The sequence below is a fragment of the Myotis davidii genome, unplaced genomic scaffold (genome assembly GCF_000327345.1).
Source record: "Myotis davidii unplaced genomic scaffold, ASM32734v1 scaffold110, whole genome shotgun sequence".
Lineage (NCBI taxonomy): Eukaryota > Metazoa > Chordata > Mammalia > Chiroptera > Vespertilionidae > Myotis > Myotis davidii.
In genome coordinates this window covers 1935385-1945875 of record NW_006283436.1, presented here as the reverse complement: position 1 = coordinate 1945875, position 10491 = coordinate 1935385, and the positions used below count along the sequence as shown (strand labels likewise).

The following is a 10491-nucleotide window of genomic DNA, read 5'->3' as shown; positions in this document are numbered from 1 at the left end:
GACACCTTGAGGCCCTGGGAGCTAAGTGTTCAGCTAAACCATTTATCTGCATCCCTGTTTGGCAAATTCTGCCCCCGCCCCCGCCCCCACCGCCCCCAACATTTAGCAAGATGTACCTAAGGTTTCACAGTCTGAATATTCTAAGTATAATACTTAGATATGTACTTCCAATTGAGAAATCAATAATAATCCTTAATAGCACTTATAAATACTATGACTGGGTTATTCGTTCTTTCCCCTTCTAAAAGCATGGCTCAGGGCACCATCTCTTTTCATGGCCATGCTTGTCTTCTGAGCACAGTGAATCCTGTGAGAGAGAATGAGCATTTTCCTCCTCCCTGCCCGCCCCCCCGCCCCCCACACACACTCTCAAACCTCTGGGAGCTTCCTGACTCCTGCTTGGTTCAAAACCTTGCTCCTCTCAAGAGCACCGGTGTTTAAATCAGGAAAGAGAAATAAATGGTTAAACATGAATAGTAGGATCCTCTTAAGTGACCATCCCACAGAAGACTGGCTCTTCCTTTAAGATACGTGAGGGCTACACCATCCCCATCCACGGCGAAGGGAGTCAGTGTGGCTCAGCCTCCATTACTAACAGTAATAATAATAATAACAGCCAGACCTGCATAGCGCTTACTGTATGCCTGCCGCTTCCTATATTTAATCCTCAAGCAATTTTAAGAGGTAGGTTCTATTGTCCCCCTTTTTCAGATGATGAAACAAAGGCTGGGAGGTGGTAATTTGCCCGAAGGCACAGGGCTCCTGAATGCCTGGATTCACACTTGGAGGAGGCCTCAGGGTTTCTTTAATGACCAAGAGTCAGTCTGCACCACGACCTAGGGTGGCGTGTCTCAGTGGTTGATCATTGACCTATGAATCTGGAGATCACAGTTCGAGAGAGCCATTGCTGATTAGAGACCCGGTTTCAGGCTCCATCCCCAGTAGGGGGCAGGGAGGGGACAGGCCGGAGGCAGCCCATTAGTGACTTTTCTCTCATAATTGGTTTCTATCTCTCTCTCCCTTCCTCTCTGAAATCAATAGCAATACATTTTTTAAAAAAAGAACGAGGACCCCAAATTTCACTTTCTTAAATCAAATACACTTTTCCCTGTACTAAACTGTGCATTCCCTGACTGGACTGATTTTGTTTAAAATTTTCACATCTTGAGCTACTTATTTGAAGAGCCCTTTCCAATTTCGCTCTGAGGATGTAGGTTAGAAGCTGTTTCTGCTCTGGTTACCGCAGCCATGCACTTAGCTTCCTGGAGAAATCATTTTGCAGACCAGTTTCCTGGGGAATCACTTTGCTGGTCTAGTTCTGCCTGTGGCATTATGGACAGTGGGGTTTACCTAAGACACACCCTGGGCGGTGTGTACAGAATCTGCGAGCTGGGAGGGAGAAGCAGACACCTCCATGGTGCAGTTTGCTTTATCAGAACTGCCCTGGACAGGCCAACCACCCTCTTACCCTTCAGGGCTTTGGGGGAAGACACAGCACCTCTAGACACAAGTCCTCCTTATGTGCGACACTTTCACTGGCAGGAAGTTCCCTGTTCTAATCTGAATCTTTCATACCAGGCACTCAGAGCTGCATGATCTCATCCGATCTTTAATCAATCCCACAAGGAAAGTGCTATTATTATCCCCTTTTGTAGATGAAACGAAACATGGATGGACTGAGTAACTTGCCCAAAGTCAAGCAACTAGTTAGTGGCACAGCCTAGATTTGAATGCAGACAATCGCCCTCCAGAGCCCAATTTGTAAACTTTATGATGGACCGTCTCCCCGTCGAGGGTCCATTTCCTGTGCAGAGGGCCTGTGCTGGAGAGAAGGCCTATTTGCTGGTCTCTGGATCGTAGAATTGGATGCATGTTATTGCATTGCCTCTGCTTTTTTTTTTTCTTTTAAAACCGATAATTAGCTTTGAAAAACCCTCAAGTTCAACGTTCACTGAATGTAGGAGGTGACTAATTGTGGCTGGGAATACTTTGAAGGGCATGGAACGGATGATGAAAGGCCACTGTGGCCGCCCCTGCTGTGGGGCAGAGGTCCATGAAGCCAGATGGCCTTGTCCTGGGCTCTGGCTCCCTGTGTTCCCCTTTCCTGTGCTTTCATAGCCTTCGGTGCTCACCTGGTGCCCCCGGCATGCTGTGTGCTCCTCTGCAGCTTCCTGTTTCCCGTGGATGTGTGCGGGATGAATGCTCACTCCAGAGGTGTGACCTGACCCTCATGTACCTGTGCATGCTGGTTTGCAGGCCTTGCTTTCTAACACTTTCACGAGAGGCTTTGGATTTTAACTTTCCCATCCTCTGATCATCACAGTGGAAACACTATTGCTAGGCCGACAGCACACTCATTTGTGTCAAAAATAAAATAAAAAATAAAATAGGGAATTCATGTTGTTGGCAAAAAAACGTAAGTGTACTGATGAGCATGTCTTCATGGCTACTGAAGTGAATTTGCACATGTACATTACAAGCCCCTCAAGACTGGGGTGGAACTTGCTCAACAAATGTAAGAAGCAGTAGTAGAGTGGCCCCCATGTTTTATGTTGATTTCTGAGGACGTACATGCTAAGTAAAAATGCTGCACTTGACACGAGATCTATGCTCGTCGGTGTTGTCCTGCTGCAAATGCCTCGTCTTCACACTACAGTCAGAATAATCTTTTAAAAACACAAACCTGATTATAGCCCCCCACAAAAACCCTACAATAGTTCCCCATTACTATGGTGCTCAAGGGCAAAGTCTTGACAAAACTTGCCTAGACCCCTCCCCGACTTTGCCTTTCACTCTATTTCTCTTCATAATTCCCTTTTACACTCTATTCTCCTCACACTCCTTAGCTCCAAGCCTTACACACCTGTTCTCTCTGCCCCTAACTTGCTCTCATTTACCTTCCTCCACATCACACACATCTCCTGAGCCCAACTAATTTTATTCATCTTCCTTGATCCCCACTGAAGCCCTATCCCCATTAAATGGGGTCAGGGGCTTGTGATGGGCTTCCCTATCCCAGCCCTACCACCTTCCGTTGTACTTACACGTTAATTGGCTACCTCCTTGGGCAGCTGTTGTGAGGGCAAAGAAGGGGTCTGTCTTATTCACTATTGCATCCCCCTTGCCACACAGGTTGGGGCATAGAGCAGGTGTCCATGAATATTTATTGAATGAATATATTTATCCATGATATCTCCAAGGTCTCCTGAACTGCTTCTATCAGAACTTTTAAGAGGGTCACACAGGAACGACCGATTCCTGAACCAGGCCGCTGCAGAGAGCTCTTAAAATACACGCAGAACAGGGCCCCCTTTGCCAACTTTCTCATCTTCACCAAGGGAGGCAGCTACACTAGCCCTGGGCAGCCTCCCACTGCTGGGAGCCCCTTGCATTACCCAGTGTGAACCATCGGTCTTCTCGGAAACGCGGGACCACGGAATTCAGGTGACTCTCCTCAGCCTTACCTGAGAGTTCTCAAAACATGATTGTTCTGGGTCTTAGCATCAAAGTGTCAAATGTGTTCAAAATAAAGCCAAAGCTCACGTGCTCCCTCCCTTAACCATGGATCGAGAAGCTCGCCCTTGGCATGGATTTTGTTTTGGATTTTGATCTAGGAATCCGTTTCCTGCAGATTACAGCATGCAAAACATGGCGTACTTCACACAGACATATGTTCCCTAACTGATTCTGTGAAGGCAGTGGTTTTCAAATCTCATTTTGTCCCCCGCCCCCAGGTCCCCCGCCAGGAGACATTTGGCAATGTGTGGTGTCGCTTCTGACTGTCACAATTTGGAAGGGAAGCTACTGGCATCTGGCGGGTAGAGACCAGGGAGGCTGCCAAACATCCTACAATGCCCAGGACAGCCCCCGCAACAACGCATGCTCTCACCCAGATGTTACCGGTGCCAAGGCGACAAGCCCCGAGCTGAGATGACACTCCTGGCACATGAGAACTAGGCCCTGACTATCTGTGTGGTGTTTCTAAGACGTATGAACTAAAGCAGAAAAGAATAAGTCAAAAGCAGTAAGGTGGCTGTGGCTTTTTCTCTGCCTACGATTTAGAAATTCAGACGCACAGCCTGTCTCTAAAGTAGAACAATCCAGTTTGGGAAGGTTTCCTAGGTAGAGCCCAGACCTGGATCGATGAATCAAACCACCTATGGAAATCTCCTAATACAAGGCATTTAGCATGGAACTGAAAAGACTCTTGAGTGTGAAAAGGAGTTTTGGTGAATTCAAAACCATATTTGTTTTTCCGCAATGAAAATGCTGATGTCACTTATTTTTCCTAAGGCTATAACCATTTGGATAAAGATATTCACTTGAAATGCAGGTGAAATGTAAATTGCTACTTTTCTATACAGACAATCAGTGTATTTATACTTAATCCATAAAGGCATGATGTTACAAAACACATTTGTATATTGTGAAGCCATCCGGCATCAAATTTTCCAATTTATAGACAACTTTGTATTTACAGAACAAATCAGTAAATCAACCATTTTTTCCCCCGGTTTATAAAAGGTCACTGAAGTACACACACAGTGTGTATAAAAGCAGGTAAGGCTGATAATACATATTTACAGTAGATACAAATTAATCTTTCATATTTAAGAAAATGCTTTTTGTATATTTTTTTTCTCCATCAGATTCCCTACTCTTAGCAGGATATCCCATGCTGGAATTGCTTATTGCTTTTTGGCTCACTGATTTAAAAATCACTAGGGTTTTTTTTTTTTTTTACACACATGAATTACTAATGTTCTTATCTCTTTGGCTAATGCAAATGTGGTAGAGTGAATGAAAGAAAAAGATAAACTAATTCAATATTACAGTTCTTAATATCAGGTTATTAATTTGGCCACAGCCCCCACATCAATAAAGTATTGCATAACTCATTTTATACATGACAGTGACATGTCTTGAGTCTTGTGTTACACTATTTGGGCATAAATGGGCAATGTAAACAAGATTTCAGATTTTCGGTAAGGTCTAGAATCCTTGGCTTTCTTTTCACAAAGAGCAATGTCACTAGCATCTTACGCATCTTAGATTTTAAAATCTCAGTGCAGAATGGCCTGTGACTTACACAGGCACGTTGCACACAGCACAGACGATTACCAAAGTAACTGCGCTCTGAAATGAAAAAGGAATCTCCTCATGGGGTAAGTCAGTAGAGAATTTTCATAAAACTTAACGGAAAACAAAATAACTGCCCTCTGCTCCTCCCACAATTCTGCTGTATGTTCAAAACAGAAGGTTGTGATTACTTAAAAAAAACAGACACAGCAAATAACTCAAAGTCAGGGTCTAATTAAAAGACTAGAAGTGGCCCATGATATCACAAGGGATGAGTATTCTTCTTAAAGTATTGATAGTCACAATAGAATTGAAATGTTCCTTTAAATAAATAAAAACTCGATTGCTTTTAATGCCACAAACAAGACAAATCAAACAAGAGCTGCTCTGTTAATTTTCACTTGTTGGAAATAATCTTTGGGTACAACATAAAGGTATAGTTTATTCTCCTTGTGCTTCCTAAGGCTGTTAGGGGAACAGAATAAAATCAGTTTGCCTTTTCCAAGGGGAGCTATTAAGTTCTTAAAAGGAGCAAAACATTTTCATTCTGTTTCCATTCTCAGATATATTAGGGGGAAGAGTTTATTTTAGGGAATAAAAAAATGTACTAACGTAGAAGGGCTAGCCTTCATTTAAAAAAAATGAATTGGCTTTAATACAAAGAGAAAGAAATGGCTCTATGGGCAAAATTTAAGTATGGTGACCAGTTTTTTAATTGTAAAGTAGGTGCAACATTAAAAAAAAATGTTACAGCTCTGCATGACCTGTCATGCCAACAATGTTTACATTAACTGCTTACATGAAATCATATAACTGTAAAAGAGAAAGGGGGGGAAAAACCCTGGTGGACTGAAACAACCACACATAACACCCACATCAAAGCTGTGAGCAGCCAATGAAATCATGGGTGCAAACATACTTTACATGGTCTACTGATGTAAAGTATACATGGGTGGGGGAAGCACAAACCCACTTAGTTTAAAATATCAAAAGGAAGGCTTGATTGACACAAACTCAGTCTGAAGACAAAAAAGCAAAGGCTGAAGAAACTTGTACATATGAACACACACACACACACACACACACACACACACACACGTGCCTTGACAGACATAGGCACTTATCTGTGACTGAAATCAATCATATAAAACAAAACAGTAGAAAAGCAGGTTGGTGCACAAAAAATGGACAACGTTAATGGTTGAAACACACTGAACATATCAACTAATTACAAAAATGGGCCAACTCAACTACACAAAAGATGACTCTAGGACTGGGGAAAGACAAAACGAACCTACCCCAGAAGGAAAGGTCCCTCCCTCCAGCCCATGGAGCCCAGTGTGGCCAGTTGCTTGGGGACAGGGCTGAGGGTGGGAGTGGAAAGGACACAGAGACGCAGGAGACCTGGGGGAAGAATTAAGAGCTGCTGATATTACAGAACAGCCCAGGAGGAGTGTTCTGTGCTGTGGCCCCAAGAAACCAGTTGGAGGAATGAGCTTGGTCTCCTTTTTCCTGAGTTACTGGAACTCTGCTACATCATGGGACTGAGGAGTTTGGGGGATGGATGAGAGAGGAGTCAGGGTGAGCTATTGGAGGGCCTCCCAGCAGCCTGATCACTAAGCTGCTGAGTGAGCCCTGGACTAGGGGGACAAGGCAGCGCTCCTTATGGGAGTAAGAATTTGGGGGTGGGGCTGGTCGTAGGAAAAATAAAGGAATAATGGACTTCTTTTGACAATACATCAACAGAAGCCTGGATGGAGGCCTGAAAATTTGTTCAATTGCTTGGGAGATAGGGTTATACCACCACCACAAAAATTGTGGAAAAAAAAAAAGACAGAAAATTATGTTGTGCTACATTTCTTATTAATAACCTTGTACTTTACAATGGCTCACAGTTTTAGGCTTGTATACTTGTAATGTAGTATTTTCTTTCTACATTTGTTTCAAATTTGTTTCTTATTTAATATAATATAAATAATTTGGTTAATAGATTTAACCTGCACATTTCAGCCACATTAATATATATATATATATAAGAATCTGTTAATGGTATAAATAATTCTTTAAATAAAATAAATCTGATATGTTACATAATACTGATAAAAAATTACCATTGCTAATAATTTTGAAAGCCACCTTAGCTTGCGGATTAAGTAATACTGATAAATGGATGGATATATGAAACTTGCTTTGATGATTCATATTTCTTTTTGCCCCCAAAGGAAAACTGAATTATAACCAACCTTCCCTCTGATGATGATTTCAAAGTGGGGCTTTAGCCTTCATGTACAGGAGCAGAAGAAAGTTTTATCTTGTCAGGTATTGTTTGCAAAGAAACTTAGCTCTGAGCATCACGGTGGTGCAGCATAAGCAATCTAGTTCAATAGGTGGCTATCAAACGTTACCTACAGAAATGACTGAGTAAAATATTCCCTCTAAGATTTTTTTTTTTTATAAAACCTATTCTACTTTAAAACTTAGGTAAAAAAAATATGCAACAAATGGTTGCAGTTTCTGAATTCTTAATTTAGACCTGTGAGCCCTCAACCCTTTAGAAATCCGCAAGGTTTCGACTTCCTAGACACCCGAGGTCAAGTCCAGTGCTTGCAGGCCAAGTGCGTCCAAACAGACAATATAAATGGACACTCAGTGGTGTGCAGTGTATGTCATAATTCAGGGAATGCACATCATCATGCCTTTTCTCTGCTGTTAAATACAAAAACAGCATCTTTTACATTATCATAGAAAAGCATTTAGGTTGTATTTTTATTTATCACTTTACACTGGTAGTCTCTGGTAGGTGTACTCCATAGAAACCAAAGAATTTTGTACACTATTTCTTTGTACAATAAAAGATAAAGTGTGCATTAAGTACGCTTGTACATGACAATATTGTACAATATTTACATTTCTGATATCACCATGAAATTCTGTATTTTCTATATACAACATTGAAAAGTCTTCAGAAACATTTGGACTATCTCTTATAATCACAATTTTAGTGTTATAGAAAAAAAGGGTTTCTCAGTCATCTCTTGACCATTTATCACGCCCATCACCCAGGGATTTTGATTGGTTTTTCCAGCATTCATTATCCTTCCTGATCAAAAAAATATTGTATCACTGTTTCTTTTAGCACCCTGTGGGGGCTGTAGCTCTCTGCCATGGTATAAATATTGATATAACGGTGGCTATATCAATACCTATATGCAGAGAGATCTGTGCACGTTCCTTTCATAAACACTGTGCATGGTGTAGTAGTCCCTGTTATCTGGAGATCTTCCTCCTCTTGGGTTTGGGGGGCCTCATTTGTCTGTCTCCATGTGGGATTTGGTGAACCTGGAAATAAAGAGGCGGGAAAACAACAAGAGAGGGTGAAATCATAAATACCTTCTGATTCCTGACACAGAAACGTAGGAAACAGGCTCAGGCTTTTTATTTGTAATCATTGCTTTCGTTGGGTGTTTAAAATGTTTACCAAGACCCTAGATCTCAATGTGCCCACGGTCACTGCAGAATATGAGGAGTCCTGGAAACTTGGAAGCGGAGCAGCGCTCTGTGGACCCACAACAGTGGAACATAAAGGAGGAACTGGGACAATTCAAGCGCGGGAGAGGCGATGCGCAGTTGCCACTGCTGCTGTGCACTGAAGATGAAAACAAGGCCGTTCCCATCAGAGAGCCCTAGGTCATCAATGCCACCAGGACCTGGAAAGTGGGTGAATACACACCAGCCATGTTTTCTCCTTCACTCATCACCCTACTTATTGTACAACTACTAAGAAGGGTCAGTAATTGCAAGAACCTTGGCCCAAGAAGTTCATTTATGAGAAGAGTCAGGATGGAAAATGGAACACCACCACCATCTGTTGGCAGATTTGAGCTTGTGTAGTCTGGGAAGAGCAATTAATACAAGTCGTCTTTATAAACTAACACAGAACTAGCAGGATTCAGGGCTGTGTATCAGATTGAGCAGAGGCGAATCAAACGAGGAGCATGATCGCCAGGTATCGGAAAGCAGGTGGTGTGGTTTCGAGGGGCAGAGGACAGGTGTTAGAGGGGTGATCAGGTGCCCCATATTGTACTGTGGCTACTGATGAGAAAGGGAAAGGTCAAGTTGCAGGAAAAGCAGGATGGACCCAAGGCAGCGGCTTAGCAAATGATTAACAACTAGCTAGCCCCCCGTGGAGGGACACAAATACATGGTAGCACATGCCAATTTCCGCAGTGTAAATACTTCCACCATGGTCGATTTCAAGCTACCAATGTGATGTCTCAGAACTAAGAGTTAGGAAGAGATGTACACAATCAGCTCGTGATATTCACAACAAGTTGGCTCTATTGTATGTTTTAAAAAATAACATTTAGATAATAGCAAAGGTCAGTGTTATTCAGGGTCAAATGCAGAAGACTTCTTAAAAAATAATATTTAAATTTTAAAAATAACATTTATGCATTTTTTCAAAATGCCTCTTCCTCTTAACCCTTTCCTACACATTTAAAAAAGCCATAGCCTCTGATAAGGAGTTATAACTGAAATCTTTTTATAATCGAGGAAAGCCATTATTCAAGAATATAAACTAGTAACCCATGAAAAGGTATTTTGTTTAGCCATCCGATGTTTTACTATTTTAAAAATAGTTGTCAACACTAAAGAGAGAAAGAGAAAGAGAGAGAGAGAGAAAGAGAGAGAGAGAGAGAGAGAGAGAGAGAGAGAGATTTTATTTCTAGACTTCTAGCATCTCAGGAAAATAAGGAGCCCCTCCTGCAGGGTGCTCACACTCTGGTTGCCACAGTCCCCGTGGCCCAAGACTGTCCCCTGGCCACAGAGGCCAATGTCCTGAGGCAGGCACTAGAGAGATGCTCGCTAAACCCAGTTTCTCTTCTTCCCGAGCAGGCACCTTGTATAAGGCATGTCCTCGTCCATGAGTTAAGAAGGCCACATGAGCCCTAGCCGATTTGGCTCAGTGGATAGAGCGTCAGCCTGCGGACTAAAGGATCCCAGGTTCGATTCCGGTCAAGGGCACATGCCCAGTAAAAAAATATGCAACAAATGGTTGCAGCTTCTGAATTCTTAATTTAGATCTGTGAGCCCTCAACCCTTTAGAAATCCGCAAGGTTTCGACTTCATAGGTTAGCAAATGATTAACAACTAGCTAGCTCCCTGTGGAGGGACACAAATACATGGTAGCACATGCCAATTTCCGCAGTGTAAATACTTCCACCATGGTCGATTTCAAGCTACCAATGTGATGTCACAGAACTAAGAGTTAGAAAGAGATGTACACAATCAGCTCGATCCCCAGTGGGGGCATGCAGGAGGCAGCTGATCAATGATGCTTTCTCATCATGGATGTTCTCTCTCTCTCTCTCTTTCTCCCTCTCTCTCTCTCTCTCTCTCTTCCTCTCTGAA

The 10491-nt window shown here is 42.5% G+C and overlaps 1 protein-coding gene across 1 annotated transcript in view; it reads right to left on the bottom strand.

The window, feature by feature from the left end:
- Nucleotides 1-4404: 4404 nt before the first annotated feature.
- Nucleotides 4405-10491, bottom strand: part of MBD5 (methyl-CpG binding domain protein 5) — a 159750-nt gene continuing 153663 nt past the window's right edge. Inside the window, exon 12 of the mRNA XM_015563760.1 lies at nucleotides 4405-8418. Within this exon, the coding sequence (XP_015419246.1) occupies nucleotides 8347-8418 (72 nt within the window). The 3' untranslated portion in view covers nucleotides 4405-8346. The remainder of the gene's footprint in view (nucleotides 8419-10491) is intronic.